Source organism: Hyla sarda, unplaced genomic scaffold, assembly GCF_029499605.1.
Source record: "Hyla sarda isolate aHylSar1 unplaced genomic scaffold, aHylSar1.hap1 scaffold_1666, whole genome shotgun sequence".
NCBI classification, from domain to species: domain Eukaryota; kingdom Metazoa; phylum Chordata; class Amphibia; order Anura; family Hylidae; genus Hyla; species Hyla sarda.
The window spans coordinates 24,323-46,739 of record NW_026608305.1 but is presented as its reverse complement, the minus strand read 5'-3'; the positions used below and the strand labels follow the sequence as shown (position 1 = coordinate 46,739).

The 22,417-nt window shown below is 52.2% G+C and overlaps 1 protein-coding gene across 2 annotated transcripts in view; it reads left to right on the top strand.

Moving 5' to 3' along the window:
* Nucleotides 1-22,417, top strand: part of GARNL3 (GTPase activating Rap/RanGAP domain like 3) — a gene marked incomplete at its 5' end in the record, with an annotated part of 54,746 nt that overhangs the window by 21,095 nt on the left and 11,234 nt on the right. The window contains 5 exon segments of one of the 2 annotated variants that reach the window (XM_056552517.1): nt 1,709-1,816; nt 1,893-2,011; nt 2,293-2,428; nt 13,870-14,079; nt 14,169-14,286. In XM_056552517.1, the coding sequence (XP_056408492.1) occupies nt 1,709-1,816; nt 1,893-2,011; nt 2,293-2,428; nt 13,870-14,079; nt 14,169-14,286 (691 nt within the window). 2 annotated transcript variants of the gene reach the window in all.

Sequence of the window (22,417 nt, the reverse complement as noted above, 5' to 3'; positions counted from 1 at the left end):
AATATGGTGGGGAGGACCTGTACGTTCTATAGAGGGGGGGGCGGAATAATATGGTGGGGAGGACCTGTAAGTTCTATAGAGGGGGGGGGGGGAATAATATGGTGGGGAGGACCTGTACGTTCTATAGAGGGGGGGGGGGGGGAATAATATGGTGGGGAGGACCTGTACGTTCTATAGAGGGGGGGGGGAATAATATGGTGGGGAGGACCTGTACGTTCTATAGAGGGGGGGGGGAATAATATGGTGGGGAGGACCTGTACGTTCTATAGAGGGGGGGGGCGGAATAATATGGTGGGGAGGACCTGTACGTTCTATAGAGGGGGGGGAATAATATGGTGGGGAGGACCTGTACGTTCTATAGAGGGGGAATAATAGGGTGGGGAGGACCTGTACGTTCTATAGAGGGGGGGGGGAATAATATGGTGGGGAGGACCTGTACGTTCTATAGAGGGGGGGGGGGGGAATAATATGGTGGGGAGGACCTGTACGTTCTATAGAGGGGGGGGGGGAATAATATGGTGGGGAGGACCTGTACGTTCTATAGAGGGGGGGGGGAATAATATGGTGGGGAGGACCTGTACGTTCTATAGAGGGGGGGGGGAATAATATGGTGGGGAGGACCTGTACGTTCTATAGAGGGGGGGGGGGAATAATATGGTGGGGAGGACCTGTACGTTCTATAGAGGGGGGGGGGGGAATAATATGGTGGGGAGGACCTGTACGTTCTATAGAGGGGGGGGGGAATAATATGGTGGGGAGGACCTGTACGTTCTATAGAGGGGGGGGGGGAATAATATGGTGGGGAGGACCTGTACGTTCTATAGAGGGGGGGGGGGGAATAATATGGTGGGGAGGACCTGTACGTTCTATAGAGGGGGGGGGGGAATAATATGGTGGGGAGGACCTGTACGTTCTATAGAGGGGGGGGGGGGAATAATATGGTGGGGAGGACCTGTACGTTCTATAGAGGGGGGGGGGAATAATATGGTGGGGAGGACCTGTACGTTCTATAGAGGGGGGGGGGGGAATAATATGGTGGGGAGGACCTGTACGTTCTATAGAGGGGGGGGGGAATAATATGGTGGGGAGGACCTGTACGTTCTATAGAGGGGGGGGAATAATATGGTGGGGAGGACCTGTACGTTCTATAGAGGGGGGGGGGAATAATATGGTGGGGAGGACCTGTACGTTCTATAGAGGGGGGGGGGGGGGAATAATATGGTGGGGAGGACCTGTACGTTCTATAGAGGGGGGGGGGGGGAATAATATGGTGGGGAGGACCTGTACGTTCTATAGAGGGGGGGGGGAATAATATGGTGGGGAGGACCTGTACGTTCTATAGAGGGGGGGGGGAATAATATGGTGGGGAGGACCTGTACGTTCTATAGAGGGGGGGGGGAATAATATGGTGGGGAGGACCTGTACGCTCTATAGAGGGGGGGGGGGAATAATATGGTGGGGAGGACCTGTACGTTCTATAGAGGGGGGGGGGAATAATATGGTGGGGAGGACCTGTACGTTCTATAGAGGGGGGGGGGGGGAATAATATGGTGGGGAGGACCTGTACGTTCTATAGAGGGGGGGGTAAACATGGCGGCGAGGCGGCTGAACACAACAGTAATATTGTGGCACTGACGTGCGCTCTGCTTATACAATGCATGATAACGTTAACCCTTTCCTTCGGTTAACCAGGATTGTTATGTTTTAGATACGTGCTCCTATAAGAAGGTCAGTCCATTCAATGGCGGCTCCCCCCTCATCCAGCCATCAGCATCCGACTTCCACTTCAGCTGGAATCAAGTTCCGAACGCTGTAGGTAAGACCCTGCGCACACGGGGAGGAGCCACGGATCCAGGGCGCGGCATCGTTAACATCTTTCTTCTTTGCCGCAGTCTGCGCCTTCCCCTATATTCTGGCGTTTACCACCGACTCTATAGAAATCCGTCTCGTTGTCAATGGCAATTTGGTGCATACGGCGGTGGTACCAGAACTGCAGCTCGTGGCATCGCGGGTAAGATACTCGGACTTCTTCCTCCACTCTGGGGTAATCCACACTCTGCAGGGTAAACAGGTCACGATACCTCCCTGAATGAGGGGTCACAAGGCATTTTAAGGGTCATGAACCCTCAGAAACAGAAAGTGGTGTTTATGGTAACAAAGGAGCAGAATGGGGTTAGATGTGTGTGAACAGTGTGGGGTGGGAGACCAGGTACCCCGTACTATACAGCGGGGGGGGGGGGGGGACATCATTCTGACCAGGGGTGACGCACTCATTGTCTATTATTTCTCCAGTCAGACATTTATTTCAAAGCCTCAACCACCAAGGGCTCCTCCTCCAACAGCAGCTCCAAGGACACCAGCAGCCACAGCTCCCCGCAGACTCCAACAGGCTACGACCTGCCGACATTTCCCAGCACCCCTGAAGAAGGTAGATGGGGAGGGCAGGGGAGATGGCTGGGGTTCTCTACTTCTGTGACAGATGACCTGGAACCTTCCTGCAGCTTCTACACATATACACGGTGCCTGATCCCTTCCTGCAGCTTCTACACATATACACGGTGCCTGACACCTTCCTGCAGCTTCTACACATATACACGGTGCCTGATCCCTTCCTGCAGCTTCTACACATATACACGGTGCCTGACACCTTCCTGCAGCTTCTACACATATACACGGTGCCTGATCCCTTCCTGCAGCTTCTACACATATACACGGTGCCTGATCCCTTCCTGCAGCTTCTACACATATACACGGTGCCTGATCCCTTCCTGCAGCTTCTACACATATACACGGTGCCTGATCCCTTCCTGCAGCTTCTACACATATACACGGTGCCTGACGCTTTCCTGCAGCTTCTACACATATACACGGTGCCTGATCCCTTCCTGCAGCTTCTACACATATACACGGTGCCTGATACCTTCCTACAGTTTCTACACATATACACGGTGCCTGATCCCTTCCTGCAGCTTCTACACATATACACAGTGCCTGACACCTTCCTGCAGCTTCTACACATATACACGGTGCCTGATCCCTTCCTGCAGCTTCTACACATATACACGGTGCCTGACACCTTCCTGCAGCTTCTACACATATACACGGTGCCTGATCCCTTCCTGCAGCTTCTACACATATACACGGTGCCTGACACCTTCCTGCAGCTTCTACACATATACACGGTGCCTGATCCCTTCCTGCAGCTTCTACACATATACACGGTGCCTGATCCCTTCCTGCAGCTTCTACACATATACACGGTGCCTGATCCCTTCCTGCAGCTTCTACACATATACACGGTGCCTGATCCCTTCCTGCAGCTTCTACACATATACACGGTGCCTGATCCCTTCCTGCAGCTTCTACACATATACACGGTGCCTGATCCCTTCCTGCAGCTTCTACACATATACACGGTGCCTGATCTCTTCCTGCAGCTTCTACACATATACACGGTGCCTGATCCCTTCCTGCAGCTTCTACACATATACACGGTGCCTGATCCCTTCCTGCAGCTTCTACACATATACACGGTGCCTGATCCCTTCCTGCAGCTTCTACACATATACACGGTGCCTGATCCCTTCCTGCAGCTTCTACACATATACACGGTGCCTGATCCCTTCCTGCAGCTTCTACACATATACACGGTGCCTGACACCTTCCTGCAGCTTCTACACATATACACGGTGCCTGACACCTTCCTGCAGCTTCTACACATATACACGGTGCCTGATACCTTCCTGCAGCTTCTACACATATACACGGTGCCTGATCCCTTCCTGCAGCTTCTACACATATACACGGTGCCTGATCCCTTCCTGCAGCTTCTACACATATACACGGTGCCTGATCCCTTCCTGCAGCTTCTACACATATACACGGTGCCTGATCCCTTCCTGCAGTTTCTACACATATACACGGTGCCTGACGCCTTCCTGCAGCTTCTACACATATACACGGTGCCTGATACCTTCCTACAGTTTCTACACATATACACGGTGCCTGATCCCTTCCTGCAGCTTCTACACATATACACGGTGCCTGATCCCTTCCTGCAGCTTCTACACATATACACGGTGCCTGATACCTTCCTGCAGCTTCTACACATATACACGGTGCCTGACACCTTCCTGCAGCTTCTACACATATACACGGTGCCTGATCCCTTCCTGCAGCTTCTACACATATACACGGTGCCTGATCCCTTCCTGCAGCTTCTACACATATACACGGCGCCTGACCCCTTCCTGCAGCTTCTACACATATACACGGTGCCTGACACCTTCCTGCAGCTTCTACACATATACACGGTGCCTGATCCCTTCCTGCAGCTTCTACACATATACACGGTGCCTGATCCCTTCCTGCAGCTTCTACACATATACACGGTGCCTGATCCCTTCCTGCAGCTTCTACACATATACACGGTGCCTGATCCCTTCCTGCAGCTTCTACACATATACACGGTGCCTGATCCCTTCCTACAGCTTCTACACATATACACGGTGCCTGATACCTTCCTGCAGCTTCTACACATATACACGGTGCCTGACACCTTCCTGCAGCTTCTACACATATACACGGTGCCTGACACCTTCCTGCAGCTTCTACACATATACACGGTGCCTGATCCCTTCCTACAGCTTCTACACATATACACGGTGCCTGATCCCTTCCTACAGCTTCTACACATATACACGGTGCCTGATACCTTCCTGCAGCTTCTACACATATACACGGTGCCTGACACCTTCCTGCAGCTTCTACACATATACACGGTGCCTGACACCTTCCTGCAGCTTCTACACATATACACAGTGCCTGACACCTTCCTGCAGCTTCTACACATATACACAGTGCCTGACACTCTGGGTCTTCTTGTGTCCCTGCAGTGAAAGAGCCCAGCCTTGTCTCTGTCTGGGCCTTCTTGTGTCCGCGCAGTGATGGAGCCCAGCCTTGTTTCTGGTTCTTCTCATGTCCCCGCAGTGATGGAGCCCAGCCTTGTCTCTGGTTCTTCTCATGTCCCTGTAGTGATGGAGCCCAGCCTTGTCTCTGGTTCATCTCATGTCCCTGTAGTGATGGAGCCCAGCCTTGTCTCTGGTTCTTCTCATGTCCCTGTAGTGATGGAGCCCAGCCTGGTCTCTGTTTGGGTCTTCTCATGTCCCTGCAGTGATGGAGCCCAGCCATGTCTCTGGTTCTTCTCATGTCCCTGTAGTGATGGAGCCCAGCCTTGTCTCTGGTTCTTCTCATGTCCCTGTAGTGATGGAGCCCAGCCTTGTCTCTGGTTCTTCTCATGTCCCTGTAGTGATGGAGCCCAGCCTGGTCTCTGTTTGGGTCTTCTCATGTCCCTGTAGTGATGGAGCCCAGCCATGTCTCTGGTTCTTCTCATGTCCCTGTAGTGATGGAGCCCAGCCTGGTCTCTGTTTCTGGTTCTTCTCATGTCCCTGTAGTGATGGAGCCCAGCCTGGTCTCTGTTTGGGTCTTCACATGTCCCTGTAGTGATGGAGCCCAGCCTTGTCTCTGTCTGGGTCTTCTTATGTCCCTGCAGTGATGGAGCCCAGCCTTGTCTCTGTCTGGGCCTTCTTGTGTCCGCGCAGTGATGGAGCCCAGCCTTGTTTCTGGTTCTTCTCATGTCCCCGCAGTGATGGAGCCCAGCCTTGTCTCTGGTTCTTCTCATGTCCCTGTAGTGATGGAGCCCAGCCTTGTCTCTGGTTCTTCTCATGTCCCTGTAGTGATGGAGCCCAGCCATGTCTCTGGTTCTTCTCATGTCCCTGTAGTGATGGAGCCCAGCCTTGTCTCTGGTTCTTCTCATGTCCCTGTAGTGATGGAGCCCAGCCTGGTCTCTGTTTCTGGTTCTTCTCATGTCCCTGTAGTGATGGAGCCCAGCCTGGTCTCTGTTTGGGTCTTCTCATGTCCCTGCAGTGATGGAGCCCAGCCATGTCTCTGGTTCTTCTCATGTCCCTGTAGTGATGGAGCCCAGCCTGGTCTCTGTTTTGGGTCTTCTCATGTCCCTGTAGTGATGGAGCCCAGCCTTGTCTCTGTTTTGGGTCTTCTCATGTCCCTGTAGTGATGGAGCCCAGCCTTGTCTCTTTTTCTGGTTCTTCTCATGTCCCTGTAGTGATGGAGCCCAGCCTGGTCTCTGTTTGGGTCTTCTCATGTCCCTGTAGTGATGGAGCCCAGCCTGGTCTCTGTTTGGGTCTTCTCATGTTCCTGTAGTGATGGAGCCCAGCCTTGTCTCTGGTTCTTCTCATGTCCCTGTAGTGATGGAGCCCAGCCTGGTCTCTGTTTGGGTCTTCTCATGTCCCTGTAGTGATGGAGCCCAGCCATGTCTCTGGTTCTTATCATGTCCCTGTAGTGATGGAGCCCAGCCTGGTCTCTGGTTCTACTCATGTCCCTGTAGTGATGGAGCCCAGCCTTGTCTCTTTTTCTGGTTCTTCTCATGTCCCTGTAGTGATGGAGCCCAGCCTGGTCTCTGTTTGGGTCTTCTCATGTCCCTGTAGTGATGGAGCCCAGCCTGGTCTCTGTTTGGGTCTTCTCATGTCCCTGTAGTGGTGGAGCTCAGCCTGGTCTCTGTTTGGGTCTTCTCATGTCCCTGTAGTGATGGAGCCCAGCCTGGTCTCTGTTTGGGTCTTCTCATGTCCCTGTAGTGATGGAGCCCAGCCTTGTCACTGGTTCTACTCATGTCCCTGTAGTGATGGAGCCCAGCCTGGTCTCTTTTTCTGGTTCTTCTCATGTCCCTGTAGTGATGGAGCCCAGCCTGGTCTCTGTTTGGGTCTTCTCATGTCCCTGTAGTGATGGAGCTCAGCCTGGTCTCTGTTTGGGTCTTCTCATGTCCCTGTAGTGATGGAGCCCAGCCTGGTCTCTGTTTGGGTCTTCTCATGTCCCTGTAGTGATGGAGCTCAGCCTTGTCTCTGTTTGAGTCTTCTCATGTCCCTGTAGTGATGGAGCCCAGCCTGGTCTCTGGATCTTCTCATGTCCCTGTAGTGATGGAGCCCAGCCTTGTCTCTTTTTCTGGTTCTTCTCATGTCCCTGTAGTGATGGAGCCCAGCCTGGTCTCTGTTTGGGTCTTCTCATGTCCCTGTAGTGATGGAGGCCAGCCTTGTCTCTGGTTCTACTCATGTCCCTGTAGTGATGGAGCCCAGCCTTGTCTCTTTTTCTGGTTCTTCTCATGTCCCTGTAGTGATGGAGCCCAGCCTGGTCTCTGTTTGGGTCCTCTCATGTCCCTGTAGTGATGGAGCTCAGCCTGGTCTCTGTTTGGGTCTTCTCATGTCCCTGTAGTGATGGAGCCCAGCCTTGTCTCTGGTTCTTCTCATGTCCCTGTAGTGATGGAGCCCAGCCTGGTCTCTGTTCGGGTCTTCTCATGTCCCTGTAGTGATGGAGCCCAGCCTTGTCTCTGGTTCTTCTCATGTCCCTGTAGTGATGGAGCCCAGCCTTGTCTCTGGTTCTTCTCATGTCCCTGTAGTGATGGAGCCCAGCCTTGTCTCTGTTTCTGGTTCTTATCATGTCCCTGTAGTGATGGAGCCCAGCCTGGTCTCTGTTTGGGTCTTCTCATGTCCCTGCAGTGATGGAGCCCAGCCATGTCTCTGGTTCTTCTCATGTCCCTGTAGTGATGGAGCCCAGCCTGGTCTCTGTTTTGGGTCTTCTCATGTCCCTGTAGTGATGGAGCCCAGCCTGGTCTCTGTTTGGGTCTTCTCATGTCCCTGTAGTGATGGAGCCCAGCCTGGTCTCTGTTTGGGTCTTCTCATGTTCCTGTAGTGATGGAGCCCAGCCTTGTCTCTGGTTCTTCTCATGTCCCTGTAGTGATGGAGCCCAGCCTTGTCTCTGGTTCTTCTCATGTCCCTGTAGTGATGGAGCCCAGCCTGGTCTCTGTTTGGGTCTTCTCATGTCCCTGTAGTGATGGAGCCCAGCCATGTCTCTGGTTCTTATCATGTCCCTGTAGTGATGGAGCCCAGCCTGGTCTCTGGTTCTACTCATGTCCCTGTAGTGATGGAGCCCAGCCTTGTCTCTTTTTCTGGTTCTTCTCATGTCCCTGTAGTGATGGAGCCCAGCCTGGTCTCTGTTTGGGTCTTCTCATGTCCCTGTAGTGGTGGAGCTCAGCCTGGTCTCTGTTTGGGTCTTCTCATGTCCCTGTAGTGATGGAGCCCAGCCTGGTCTCTGTTTGGGTCTTCTCATGTCCCTGTAGTGATGGAGCCCAGCCTTGTCACTGGTTCTACTCATGTCCCTGTAGTGATGGAGCCCAGCCTGGTCTCTTTTTCTGGTTCTTCTCATGTCCCTGTAGTGATGGAGCCCAGCCTGGTCTCTGTTTGGGTCTTCTCATGTCCCTGTAGTGATGGAGCTCAGCCTGGTCTCTTTTTGGGTCTTCTCATGTCCCTGTAGTGATGGAGCCCAGCCTGGTCTCTGTTTGGGTCTTCTCATGTCCCTGTAGTGATGGAGCTCAGCCTTGTCTCTGTTTGAGTCTTCTCATGTCCCTGTAGTGATGGAGCCCAGCCTGGTCTCTGGATCTTCTCATGTCCCTGTAGTGATGGAGCCCAGCCTTGTCTCTTTTTCTGGTTCTTCTCATGTCCCTGTAGTGATGGAGCCCAGCCTGGTCTCTGTTTGGGTCTTCTCATGTCCCTGTAGTGATGGAGGCCAGCCTTGTCTCTGGTTCTACTCATGTCCCTGTAGTGATGGAGCCCAGCCTTGTCTCTTTTTCTGGTTCTTCTCATGTCCCTGTAGTGATGGAGCCCAGCCTGGTCTCTGTTTGGGTCCTCTCATGTCCCTGTAGTGATGGAGCTCAGCCTGGTCTCTGTTTGGGTCTTCTCATGTCCCTGTAGTGATGGAGCCCAGCCTTGTCTCTGGTTCTTCTCATGTCCCTGTAGTGTTGGAGCCCAGCCTGGTCTCTGTTCGGGTCTTCTCATGTCCCTGTAGTGATGGAGCCCAGCCTTGTCTCTGGTTCTTCTCATGTCCCTGTAGTGATGGAGCCCAGCCTTGTCTCTGGTTCTTCTCATGTCCCTGTAGTGATGGAGCCCAGCCTTGTCTCTGGTTCTTCTCATGTCCCTGTAGTGATGGAGCCCAGCCTTGTCTCTGTTTCTGGTTCTTCTCATGTCCCTGTAGTGATGGAGCCCAGCCTGTTCTCTGGTTCTTCTCATGTCCCTGTAGTGATGGAGCCCAGCCTGGTCTCTGTTTGGGTCTTCTCATGTCCCTGTAGTGATGAAGCCCAGCCTGGTCTCTGTTTGGGTCTTCTCATGTCCCTGTAGTGATGGAGCCCAGCCTTGTCTCTGTTTCTGGTTCTTCTCATGTCCCTGTAGTGATGGAGCCCAGCCTTGTCTCTGTTTCTGGTTCTTCTCATGTCCCTGTAGTGATGGAGCCCAGCCTGGTCTCTATTTGGGTCTTCTCATGTCCCTGTAGTGATGGAGCCCAGCCTTGTCTCTGTTTCTGGTTCTTCTCATGTCCCTGTAGTGATGGAGCCCAGCCTTGTCTCTGGTTCTTCTCATGTCCCCGCAGTGATGGAGCCCAGCCTGGTCTCTGTTTGGGTCTTCTCATGTCCCTGTAGTGATGGAGCCCAGCCTGGTCTCTGTTTGGGTCTTGTCATGTCCCTGTAGTGATGGAGCCCAGCCTGGTTTCTGTTTGTTTCTTCTCATGTCCCTGTAGTGATGGAGCCCAGCCTTGTCTCTGTTTCTGGTTCTTCTCATGTCCCTTTAGTGATGGAGCCCAGCCTGGTCTCTGTTTGGGTCTTCTCATGTCCCTGTAGTGGTGGAGCTCAGCCTGGTCTCTGTTTGGGTCTTCTCATGTCCCTGTAGTGATGGAGCCCAGCCTTGTCTCTGGTTCTTCTCATGTCCCTGTAGTGCTGGAGCCCAGCCTGGTCTCTGTTTGGGTCTTCTCATGTCCCTGTAATGGTGGAGCTCAGTCTGGTCTCTGTTTGGGTCTTCTCATGTCCCTGTAGTGATGGAGCCCAGCCTTGTCTCTGGTTCTTCTCATGTCCCTGTAGTGATGGAGCCCAGCCTTGTCTCTGGTTCTTCTCATATCCCTGTAGTGATGGAGCCCAGCCTGGTCTCTGTTTGGGTCTTCTCATGTCCCTGTAGTGATGGAGCCCAGCCTTGTCTCTGGTTCTTCTCATTTACCTGTAGTGATGGAGCCCAGCCTTGTCTCTGTTTGGGTCTTCTCATGTCCCTGTAGTGATGGAGCCCAGCCTTGTCTCTGGTTCTTCTCATGTCCCTGTAGTGATGGAGCCCAGCCTTGTCTCTGTTTGGGTCTTCTCATGTCCCTGTAGTGATGGAGCCCAGCCTTGTCTCTGTTTGGGTCTTCTCATGTCCCTGTAGTGATGGAGCCCAGCCTGGTCTCTGGTTCTTCTCATGTCCCTGTAGTGATGGAGCCCAGCCTTGTCTCTGTTTCTGGTTCTTCTCATGTCCCTGTAGTGATGGAGCCCAGCCTGGTCTCTGTTTGGGTCTTCTCATGTCCCTGTAGTGATGGAGCCCAGCCTGGTCTATGGTTCTTCTCATGTCCCTGTAGTGATGGAGCCCAGCCTGGTCTCTGTTTGGGTCTTCTCATGTCCCTGCAGTGATGGAGCCCAGCCTGGTCTCTGTTTGGGTCTTCTCATGTCCCTGTAGTGATGGAGCCCAGCCTTGTCTCTGGTTCTTCTCATGTCCCTGTAGTGATGGAGCCCAGCCTGGTCTCTGTTTTGGTCTTCTCATGTCCCTGTAGTGATGGAGCCCAGCCTGGTCTCTGGTTCTTCTCATGTCCCTGTAGTGATGGAGCCCAGCCTTGTCTCTGTTTGGGTCTTCTCATGTCCCTGTAGTGATGGAGCCCAGCCTGGTCTCTGTTTGGGTCTTCTCATGTCCCTGTAGTGGTGGAGCTCAGCCTGGTCTCTGTTTGGGTCTTCTCATGTCCCTGTAGTGATGGAGCCCAGCCTTGTCTCTGGTTCTTCTCATGTCCCTGTAGTGCTGGAGCCCAGCCTGGTCTCTGTTTGGGTCTTCTCATGTCCCTGTAATGGTGGAGCTCAGTCTGGTCTCTGTTTGGGTCTTCTCATGTCCCTGTAGTGATGGAGCCCAGCCTTGTCTCTGGTTCTTCTCATGTCCCTGTAGTGATGGAGCCCAGCCTTGTCTCTGGTTCTTCTCATATCCCTGTAGTGATGGAGCCCAGCCTGGTCTCTGTTTGGGTCTTCTCATGTCCCTGTGGTGATGGAGCCCAGCCTGGTCTCTGTTTGGGTCTTCTCATGTCCCTGTAGTGATGGAGCCCAGCCTTGTCTCTGGTTCTTCTCATTTACCTGTAGTGATGGAGCCCAGCCTTGTCTCTGTTTGGGTCTTCTCATGTCCCTGTAGTGATGGAGCCCAGCCTGGTCTCTGTTTGGGTCTTCTCATGTCCCTGTAGTGATGGAGCCCAGCCTTGTCTCTGGTTCTTCTCATGTCCCTGTAGTGATGGAGCCCAGCCTTGTCTCTGTTTGGGTCTTCTCATGTCCCTGTAGTGATGGAGCCCAGCCTTGTCTCTGTTTGGGTCTTCTCATGTCCCTGTAGTGATGGAGCCCAGCCTGGTCTCTGGTTCTTCTCATGTCCCTGTAGTGATGGAGCCCAGCCTTGTCTCTGTTTCTGGTTCTTCTCATGTCCCTGTAGTGATGGAGCCCAGCCTGGTCTCTGGGTCTTCTCATGTCCCTGTAGTGATGGAGCCCAGCCTGGTCTATGGTTCTTCTCATGTCCCTGTAGTGATGGAGCCCAGCCTGGTCTCTGTTTGGGTCTTCTCATGTCCCTGCAGTGATGGAGCCCAGCCTGGTCTCTGTTTGGGTCTTCTCATGTCCCTGTAGTGATGGAGCCCAGCCTTGTCTCTGGTTCTTCTCATGTCCCTGTAGTGATGGAGCCCAGCCTGGTCTCTGTTTTGGTCTTCTCATGTCCCTGTAGTGATGGAGCCCAGCCTGGTCTCTGGTTCTTCTCATGTCCCTGTAGTGATGGAGCCCAGCCTTGTCTCTGTTTGGGTCTTCTCATGTCCCTGTAGTGATGGAGCCCAGCCTTGTCTCTGTTTGGGTCTTCTCATGTCCCTGTAGTGATGGAGCCCAGCCTGGTCTATGGTTCTTCTCATGTCCCTGTAGTGATGGAGCCCAGCCTGGTCTGTTTCTGGTTCTTCTCATGTCCCTGTAGTGATGGAGCCCAGCCTGGTCTCTGTTTGGGTCTTCTCATGTCCCTGTAGTGATGGAGCTCAGCCTTGTCTCTGGTTCTTCTCATGTCCCTGTAGTGATGGAGCCCAGCCTGGTCTCTGTTTGGGTCTTCTCATGTCCCTGTAGTGATGAAGCCCAGCCTGGTCTATGGTTCTTCTCATGTCCCTGTAGTGATGGAGCCCAGCCTGGTCTATGGTTCTTCTCATGTCCCTGTAGTGATGGAGCCCAGCCTGGTCTCTGTTTGGGTCTTCTCATGTCCCTGTAGTGATGGAGCCCAGCCTTGTCTCTGTTTGGGTCTTCTCATGTCCCTGTAGTGATGGAGCCCAGCCTTGTCTCTGTTTGGGTTTTCTCATGTCCCTGTAGTGATGGAGCCCAGCCTGGTCTATGGTTCTTCTCATGTCCCTGTAGTGATGGAGCCCAGCCTGGTCTCTGTTTCTGGTTCTTCTCATGTCCCTGTAGTGATGGAGCCCAGCCTGGTCTCTGTTTCTGGTTCTTCTCATGTCCCTGTAGTGATGGAGCCCAGCCTGGTCTATGGTTCTTCTCATGTCCCTGTAGTGATGGAGCCCAGCCTGGTCTCTGTTTGGGTCTTCTCATGTCCCTGTAGTGATGGAGCCCAGCCTTGTCTCTGTTTGGGTCTTCTCATGTCCCTGTAGTGATGGAGCCCAGCCTGGTCTATGGTTCTTCTCATGTCCCTGTAGTGATGGAGCCCAGCCTGGTCTCTGTTTGGGTCTTCTCATGTCCCTGTAGTGATGGAGCCCAGCCTGGTCTCTGTTTGGGTCTTCTCATGTCCCTGTAGTGATGGAGCCCAGCCTGGTCTCTGTTTGGGTCTTCTCATGTCCCTGTAGTGATGGAGCCCAGCCTGGTCTATGGTTCTTCTCATGTCCCTGTAGTGATGGAGCCCAGCCTGGTCTCTGTTTCTGGTTCTTCTCATGTCCCTGTAGTGATGGAGCCCAGCCTGGTCTATGGTTCTTCTCATGTCCCTGTAGTGATGGAGCCCAGCCTGGTCTCTGTTTGGGTCTTCTCATGTCCCTGTAGTGATGGAGCCCAGCCTTGTCTCTGTTTGGGTCTTCTCATGTCCCTGTAGTGATGGAGCCCAGCCTGGTCTATGGTTCTTCTCATGTCCCTGTAGTGATGGAGCCCAGCCTGGTCTCTGTTTGGGTCTTCTCATGTCCCTGTAGTGATGGAGCCCAGCCTTGTCTCTGTTTGGGTCTTCTCATGTCCCTGTAGTGATGGAGCCCAGCCTGGTCTCTGTTTCTGGTTCTTCTCATGTCCCTGTAGTGATGGAGCCCAGCCTTGTCTCTGTTTGGGTCTTCTCATGTCCCTGTAGTGATGGAGCCCAGCCTGGTCTCTGTTTCTGGTTCTTCTCATGTCCCTGTAGTGATGGAGCCCAGCCTGGTCTCTGTTTGGGTCTTCTCATGTCCCTGTAGTGATGGAGCTCAGCCTGGTCTCTGTTTGGGTCTTCTCATGTCCCTGTAGTGATGGAGCCCAGCCTGGTCTATGGTTCTTCTCATGTCCCTGTAGTGATGGAGCCCAGCCTGGTCTCTGTTTGGGTCTTCTCATGTCCCTGTAGTGATGGAGCCCAGCCTGGTCTCTGTTTCTGGTTCTTCTCATGTCCCTGTAGTGATGGAGCCCAGCCTTGTCTCTGTTTGGGTCTTCTCATGTCCCTGTAGTGATGGAGCCCAGCCTTGTCTCTGTTTGGGTCTTCTCATGTCCCCATCATCAGCGCTGTTCTCGTCTCTTTGCAGGTGAAGTGCAGTGCAGAAACATTTACAAGATTCCTGTATGTAACCTCGTGGGCCGCAGCATTGAACGACCTCTGAAGTCGCCCCTGGTCCCCAAGGTGATCAGCGCCCCCACATCTGGAGTCATCACCTGCATCCCTGTCACTCATTCCTTATCACTGTCTCGAATGGAGATCAAGGAGATTGCGAGTCGGACGAGGAAAGAGCTTCTGGGTAAGAAATCAGCTGACCGCCCCTCCGCTCCAGGGTGTTCACACACTTCCCATAATGGCCATCTTCTCTAAATGTCGTCTTGTCACCAGGTCTTTCTGGAGAAACTGTATCTAAATCTGAAGGAGCTCAGCGGCAGAAGCAGCTTATCCGAAAACAAGGAGAAGAGGAGACCAAGCAAGATGCCGTGAGATCAACTAGTACCGACCGGTAAACGGCCTCACGTGTACAGTAGACATACACTCCGGTCACAGCTAGAGCTGCACGTGTACAGTAGACATACACTCCGGTCACAGCTAGAGCTGCACATGTACAGTAGACATACACTCCGGTCACAGCTAGAGCTGCACATGTACAGTAGACATACACTCCGGTCACAGCTAGAGCTGCACGTGTATAGTAGACATACACTCCGGTCACAGCTAGAGCTGCACATGTACAGTAGACATACACTCCGGTCACAGCTAGAGCTGCACGTGTACAGTAGACATACACTCCGGTCACAGCTAGAGCTGCACGTGTATAGTAGACATACACTCCGGTCACAGCTAGAGCTGCACATGTATAGTAGACATACACTCCGGTCACAGCTAGAGCTGCACGTGTACAGTAGACATACACTCCGGTCACAGCTAGAGCTGCACGTGTACAGTAGACATACACTCCGGTCACAGCTAGAGCTGCACGTGTACAGTAGACATACACTCCGGTCACAGCTAGAGCTGCACGTGTACAGTAGACATACACTCCGGTCACAGCTAGAGCTGCACGTGTACAGTAGACATACACTCCGGTCACAGCTAGAGCTGCACATGTACAGTAGACATACACTCCGGTCACAGCTAGAGCTGCACATGTATAGTAGACATACACTCCGGTCACAGCTAGAGCTGCACATGTACAGTAGACATACACTCCGGTCACAGCTAGAGCTGCACGTGTACAGTAGACATACACTCCGGTCACAGCTAGAGCTGCACGTGTACAGTAGACATACACTCCGGTCACAGCTAGAGCTGCACGTGTACAGTAGACATACACTCCGGTCACAGCTAGAGCTGCACGTGTACAGTAGACATACACTCCGGTCACAGCTAGAGCTGCACTTGTACAGTAGACATACACTCCGGTCACAGCTAGAGCTGCACGTGTACAGTAGACATACACTCCGGTCACAGCTAGAGCTGCACGTGTACAGTAGACATACACTCCGGTCACAGCTAGAGCTGCACGTGTATAGTAGACATACACTCCGGTCACAGCTAGAGCTGCACGTGTACAGTAGACATACACTCCGGTCACAGCTAGAGCTGCACGTGTACAGTAGACATACACTCCGGTCACAGCTAGAGCTGCACGTGTACAGTAGACATACACTCCGGTCACAGCTAGAGCTGCACGTGTACAGTAGACATACACTCCGGTCACAGCTAGAGCTGCACGTGTACAGTAGACATACACTCCGGTCACAGCTAGAGCTGCACGTGTACAGTAGACATACACTCCGGTCACAGCTAGAGCTGCACTTGTACAGTAGACATACACTCCGGTCACAGCTAGAGCTGCACGTGTACAGTAGACATACACTCCGGTCACAGCTAGAGCTGCACGTGTACAGTAGACATACACTCCGGTCACAGCTAGAGCTGCACGTGTACAGTAGACATACACTCCGGTCACAGCTAGAGCTGCACGTGTACAGTAGACATACACTCCGGTCACAGCTAGAGCTGCACGTGTACAGTAGACATACACTCCGGTCACAGCTAGAGCTGCACGTGTACAGTAGACATACACTCCGGTCACAGCTAGAGCTGCACGTGTACAGTAGACATACACTCCGGTCACAGCTAGAGCTGCACAAGTATAGTAGACATACACTCCGGTCACAGCTAGAGCTGCACAAGTATAGTAGACATACACTCCGGTCACAGCTAGAGCTGCACATGTATAGTAGACATACACTCCGGTCACAGCTAGAGCTGCGCATGTACAGTAGACATACACTCCGGTCACAGTTAGAGCTGCACGTGTACAGTAGACATACACTCCGGTCACAGCTAGAGCTGCACATGTACAGTAGACATACACTCCGGTCACAGCTAGAGCTGCACGTGTACAGTAGACATACACTCCGGTCACAGCTAGAGCTGCACATGTATAGTAGACATACACTCCGGTCACAGCTAGAGCTGCACATGTACAGTAGACATACACTCCGGTCACAGCTAGAGCTGCACATGTACAGTAGACATGCACTCCGGTCACAGTTAGAGCTAAATAATGTAACAGCAGAAAAGTGAGTGCAGCTATGGAGGATAAAACATGATGTAACTGCAGAAAAGAGAGTACAGCTCTGGAGGTGACTTGGTGATAAAACATGATGTAACAGCTTCCAGAGTTGCACTCACTATTCTGCTGTTACATCATGTCTTATCCTCCAGAGCTGCACTCACTATTCTGCTGTTACATCATGTCTTATCCTCCAGAGTTGCACTCACTATTCTGCTGTTACATCATGTCTTATTCTACAGAGCTGCACTCACTATTCTGCTGTCACATCCTGTCTTATCCTCCAGAGCTGCACTCAATATTCTGATAAGACATCATGTAACAGCAGAATAGTGAGTGCAGTTCTGGAGGTGACTGGGATAGAAGACAAGATGTAACAGCAGAATAGTGAGTGTTATGTTTGGGGATATTGAGTTGCAGTTTTCATTGCTTTGGCCCTTTTTTCCAGGAATACAAATTCTTTTCTATTATTAGAGGAGCCATGGCCCATCCCCCCAAAATGAGATTTTACTGTCACTCTGTAGCTTCGGGCCCCCTAATTACACCCGTTTCTGAGATGTGAGGGTTAATGTTTTGTGGGCAGAATTTAATAGTGATGGATGGGATTATACAGTCAGGGGGTGTGAATGTTGTACATTGAGGGGCATCTCTACCGAATACACATAACCCGGTCCAGCACCTTATATTTACTCATCTGACTGATCCCCTGAAATATCATATAAACTATAAACCCTCGTATCTCGCAACAGGAGGGTGTAGCTAGACACCATAGAAGGGGGGGCCAGGAGCCCCTCTAGTAATAGTGATTGTAGGTGGGATCGGGGGCTCCTCTAGTAATAGTGATTGTAGGTGGGATCGGGGGCTCCTCTAGTAATAGTGATTGTAGGTGGGATCGGGGGCTCCTGTAGTAATGGTGATTAGGTGGGTGGGATCGGGGGCTCCTGTAGTAATGGTGATTAGGTGGGTGGGATCTGGGGCTCCTGTAGTAATAGTGATTGTAGGTGGGATCGGGGGCTCCTCTAGTAATAGTGATTGTAGGTGGGATCGGGGGCTCCTGTAGTAATGGTGATTAGGTGGGTGGGATCGGGGGCTCCTGTAGTAATGGTGATTAGGTGGGTGGGATCGGGGGCTCCTGTAGTAATAGTGATTGTAGGTGGGATCGGGGGCTCCTCTAGTAATAGTGATTGTAGGTGGGATCGGGGGCTCCTCTAGTAATAGTGATTGTAGGTGGGATCGGGGGCTCCTGTAGTAATGGTGATTAGGTGGGTGGGATCGGGGGCTCCTGTAGTAATGGTGATTAGGTGGGTGGGATCTGGGGCTCCTGTAGTAATAGTGATTGTAGGTGGGATCGGGGGCTCCTCTAGTAATAGTGATTGTAGGTGGGATCGGGGGCTCCTGTAGTAATGGTGATTAGGTGGGTGGGATCGGGGGCTCCTGTAGTAATGGTGATTAGGTGGGTGGGATCGGGGGCTCCTGTAGTAATAGTGATTGTAGGTGGGATCGGGGGCTCCTCTAGTAATAGTGATGGATGGGATTATACAGTCAGGGGGTGTGAATGTTGTACATTGAGGGGCATCTCTACCGAATACACATAACCCGGTCCAGCACCTTATATTTACTCATCTGACTGATCCCCTGAAATATCATATAAACTATAAACCCTCGTATCTCGCAACAGGAGGGTGTAGCTAGACACCATAGAAGGGGGGGCCAGGAGCCCCTCTAGTAATAGTGATTGTAGGTGGGATCGGGGGCTCCTCTAGTAATAGTGATTGTAGGTGGGATCGGGGGCTCCTCTAGTAATAGTGATTGTAGGTGGGATCGGGGGCTCCTGTAGTAATGGTGATTAGGTGGGTGGGATCGGGGGCTCCTGTAGTAATGGTGATTAGGTGGGTGGGATCTGGGGCTCCTGTAGTAATAGTGATTGTAGGTGGGATCGGGGGCTCCTCTAGTAATAGTGATTGTAGGTGGGATCGGGGGCTCCTGTAGTAATGGTGATTAGGTGGGTGGGATCGGGGGCTCCTGTAGTAATGGTGATTAGGTGGGTGGGATCGGGGGCTCCTGTAGTAATAGTGATTGTAGGTGGGATCGGGGGCTCCTCTAGTAATAGTGATGGATGGGATTATACAGTCAGGGGGTGTGAATGTTGTACATTGAGGGGCATCTCTACCGAATACACATAACCCGGTCCAGCACCTTATATTTACTCATCTGACTGATCCCCTGAAATATCATATAAACTATAAACCCTCGTATCTCGCAACAGGAGGGTGTAGCTAGACACCATAGAAGGGGGGGCCAGGAGCCCCTCTAGTAATAGTGATTGTAGGTGGGATCGGGGGCTCCTCTAGTAATGGTGATTAGGTGGGTGTAGTAATAGTGATTACAATGGTGGGATCGGGGGCTCCTGTAGTAATAGTGATTATGTGGGTGGGATCGGGGGCTCCTGTAGTAATGGTGATTAGGTGGGTGGGATCGGGGGCTCCTGTAGTAATGGTGATTAGGTGGGTGGGATCTGGGGCTCCTGTAGTAATAGTGATTGTAGGTGGGATCGGGGGCTCCTGTAGTAATGGTGATTAGGTGGGTGGGATCGGGGGCTCCTGTAGTAATGGTGATTAGGTGGGTGGGATCGGAGGCTCCTGTAGTAATAGTGATTGTAGGTGGGATCGGGGGCTCCTGTAGTAATAGTGATTGTAGGTGGGATCGGGGGCTCCTCTAGTAATAGTGATTGTAGGTGGGATCGGGGGCTCCTGTAGTAATGGTGATTAGGTGGGTGGGATCGGGGGCTCCTGTAGTAATAGTGATTGTAGGTGGGATCGGGGGCTCCTCTAGTAATGGTGATTAGGTGGGTGTAGTAATAGTGATTACAATGGTGGGATCGGGGGCTCCTCTAGTAATAGTGATGGATGGGATTATACAGTCAGGGGGTGTGAATGTTGTACATTGAGGGGCATCTCTACCGAATACACATAACCCGGTCCAGCACCTTATATTTACTCATCTGACTGATCCCCTGAAATATCATATAAACTATAAACCCTCGTATCTCGCAACAGGAGGGTGTAGCTAGACACCATAGAAGGGGGGGCCAGGAGCCCCTCTAGTAATAGTGATTGTAGGTGGGATCGGGGGCTCCTCTAGTAATAGTGATTATGTGGGTGGGATCGGGGGCTCCTGTAGTAATGGTGATTAGGTGGGTGGGATCTGGGGCTCCTGTAGTAATAGTGATTGTAGGTGGGATCGGGGGCTCCTCTAGTAATAGTGATTGTAGGTGGGATCGGGAGCTCCTGTAGTAATGGTGATTAGGTGGGTGGGATCGGGGGCTCCTGTAGTAATGGTGATTAGGTGGGTGGGATCTGGGGCTCCTGTAGTAATAGTGATTGTAGGTGGGATCGGGGGCTCCTCTAGTAATGGTGATTAGGTGGGTGTAGTAATAGTGATTACAATGGTGGGATCGGGGGCTCCTCTAGTAATAGTGATTACGTGGGTGGGATCGGGGGCTCCTGTAGTAATAGTGATTACGTGGGTGGGATCGGGGGCTCCTCTAGGAATAATGATTACGTGGGTGGGATCTGTGGCTCCTCTAGTAATAGTGATTACGTTGGTGGAATCGGGGGCTCCTCTAGTAATAGTGATTACGTTGGTGGGATCGGGGGCTCCTGTAGTAATAGTGATTATGTGGGTGGGATCGGGGGCTCCTCTAGTAATAGTGATTACGTGGGTGGGATCGGGGGCTCCTGTAGTAATAGTGATTACTTGGGTGGGATCGGGGGCTCCTGTAGTAATAGTGATTACAATGGTGGGATCGGGGGCTCCTCTAGTAATAGTGATTACGTGGGTGGGATCGGGGGCTCCTGTAGTAATAGTGATTACGTGGGTGGGATCGGGGGCTCCTCTAGGAATAGTGATTACGTGGGTGGGATCTGTGGCTCCTCTAGTAATAGTGATTACGTTGGTGGAATCGGGGGCTCCTGTAGTAATAGTGATTACGTGGGTGGGATCTGGGGCTCCTGTAGTAATAGTGATTATGTGGGTGGGATCTGGGGCTCCTCTAGTAATAGTGATTACGTGAGTGGGATCGGGGGCTCCTGTAGTAATAGTGATTACGTGGGTGGGATCGGGGGCTCCTGTCGTAATAGTGATTACGTGGGTGGGATCGGGGGCTCCTGTAGTAATAGTGATTACGTGGGTGGGATCGGGGGCTCCTCTAGTAATAGTGATTACGTGGGTGGGATCGGGGGCTCCTGTAGTAATAGTGATTACGTGGGTGGGATCGGGGGCTCCTGTAGTAATAGTGATTACGTTGGTGGGATCGGGGGCTCCTCTAGTAATAGTGATTACGTGGGTGGGATCTGGGGCTCCTGTAGTAATAGTGATTACGTGGGTGGGATCTGGGGCTCCTGTAGTAATAGTGATTATGTGGGTGGGATCGGGGGCTCCTGTAGTAATAGTGATTACGTGGGTGGGATCGGGGGCTCCTCTAGTAATAGTGATTACGTGGGTGGGATCGGGGGCTCCTGTAGTAAGAGTGATTACGTGGGTGGGATCTGGGGCTCCTCTAGTAATAGTGATTACATGGGTGGGATCTGGGCTCCTGTAGTAATAGTGATTATGTGGGTGGGATCAGGGGGCTCCTGTAGTAATAGTGTTTACGTGGGTGGGATCTGGGGCTCCTGTAGTAATAGTGATTATGTGGGTGGAATCTGGGGCTCCTGTAGTAATAGTGATTTACATGGGTGGAATTGGGGGCTCCTTTAGTAATAGTGATTGTGTGGGTGGGATCGGGGGCTCCTGTAGTAATAGTGATCACGTGGGTGGGATCGGGGGCTCCGGTAGTAATAGTGATCACGTTGGTGGGATCTGGGGCTTCTCTAGTAATAGTGATTATGTGGGTGGGATCGGGGGCTCCTGTATTAATAGTGATTACGTGGGTGGGATCGGGGGCTCCTGTAGTAATAGTGATTATGTGGGTGGGATCGGGGGCTCTTCTAGTAATAGTGATTACGTGGGTGGGATCGGGGGCTCCTGTAGTAATAGTGATTGTAGGTGGGATCGGGGGCTCCTGTAGTAATAGTGATTACGTGGGTGGGATCGGGGGCTCCTGTAGTAATAGTGATTACGTGGGTGTACATTGAGGGGCATCTCTACCGAATACACATAACCCGGTCCAGCACCTTATATTTACTCATCTGACTGATCCCCTGAAATATCATATAAACTATAAACCCTCGTATCTCGCAACAGGAGGGTGTAGCTAGACACCATAGAAGGGGGGGCCAGGAGCCCCTCTAGTAATAGTGATTGTAGGTGGGATCGGGGGCTCCTGTAGTAATGGTGATTAGGTGGGTGGGATCGGGGGCTCCTGTAGTAATGGTGATTAGGTGGGTGGGATCGGGGGCTCCTGTAGTAATAGTGATTGTAGGTGGGATCGGGGGCTCCTCTAGTAATGGTGATTAGGTGGGTGTAGTAATAGTGATTACAATGGTGGGATCGGGGGCTCCTCTAGTAATAGTGATTACGTGGGTGGGATCGGGGGCTCCTGTAGTAATAGTGATTACGTGGGTGGGATCGGGGGCTCCTCTAGGAATAGTGATTACGTGGGTGGGATCTGTGGCTCCTCTAGTAATAGTGATTACGTTGGTGGAATCGGGGGCTCCTCTAGTAATAGTGATTACGTTGGTGGGATCGGGGGCTCCTGTAGTAATAGTGATTATGTGGGTGGGATCGGGGGCTCCTCTAGTAATAGTGATTACGTGGGTGGGGTCGGGGGCTCCTGTAGTAATAGTGATTACGTGGGTGGGATCGGGGGCTCCTGTCGTAATAGTGATTACGTGGGTGGGATCGGGGGCTCCTGTAGTAATAGTGATTACAATGGTGGGATCGGGGGCTCCTCTAGTAATAGTGATTACGTGGGTGGGATCGGGGGCTCCTGTAGTAATAGTGATTACGTGGGTGGGATCGGGGACTCCTCTAGGAATAGTGATTACGTGGGTGGGATCTGTGGCTCCTCTAGTAATAGTGATTACGTTGGTGGAATCGGGGGCTCCTG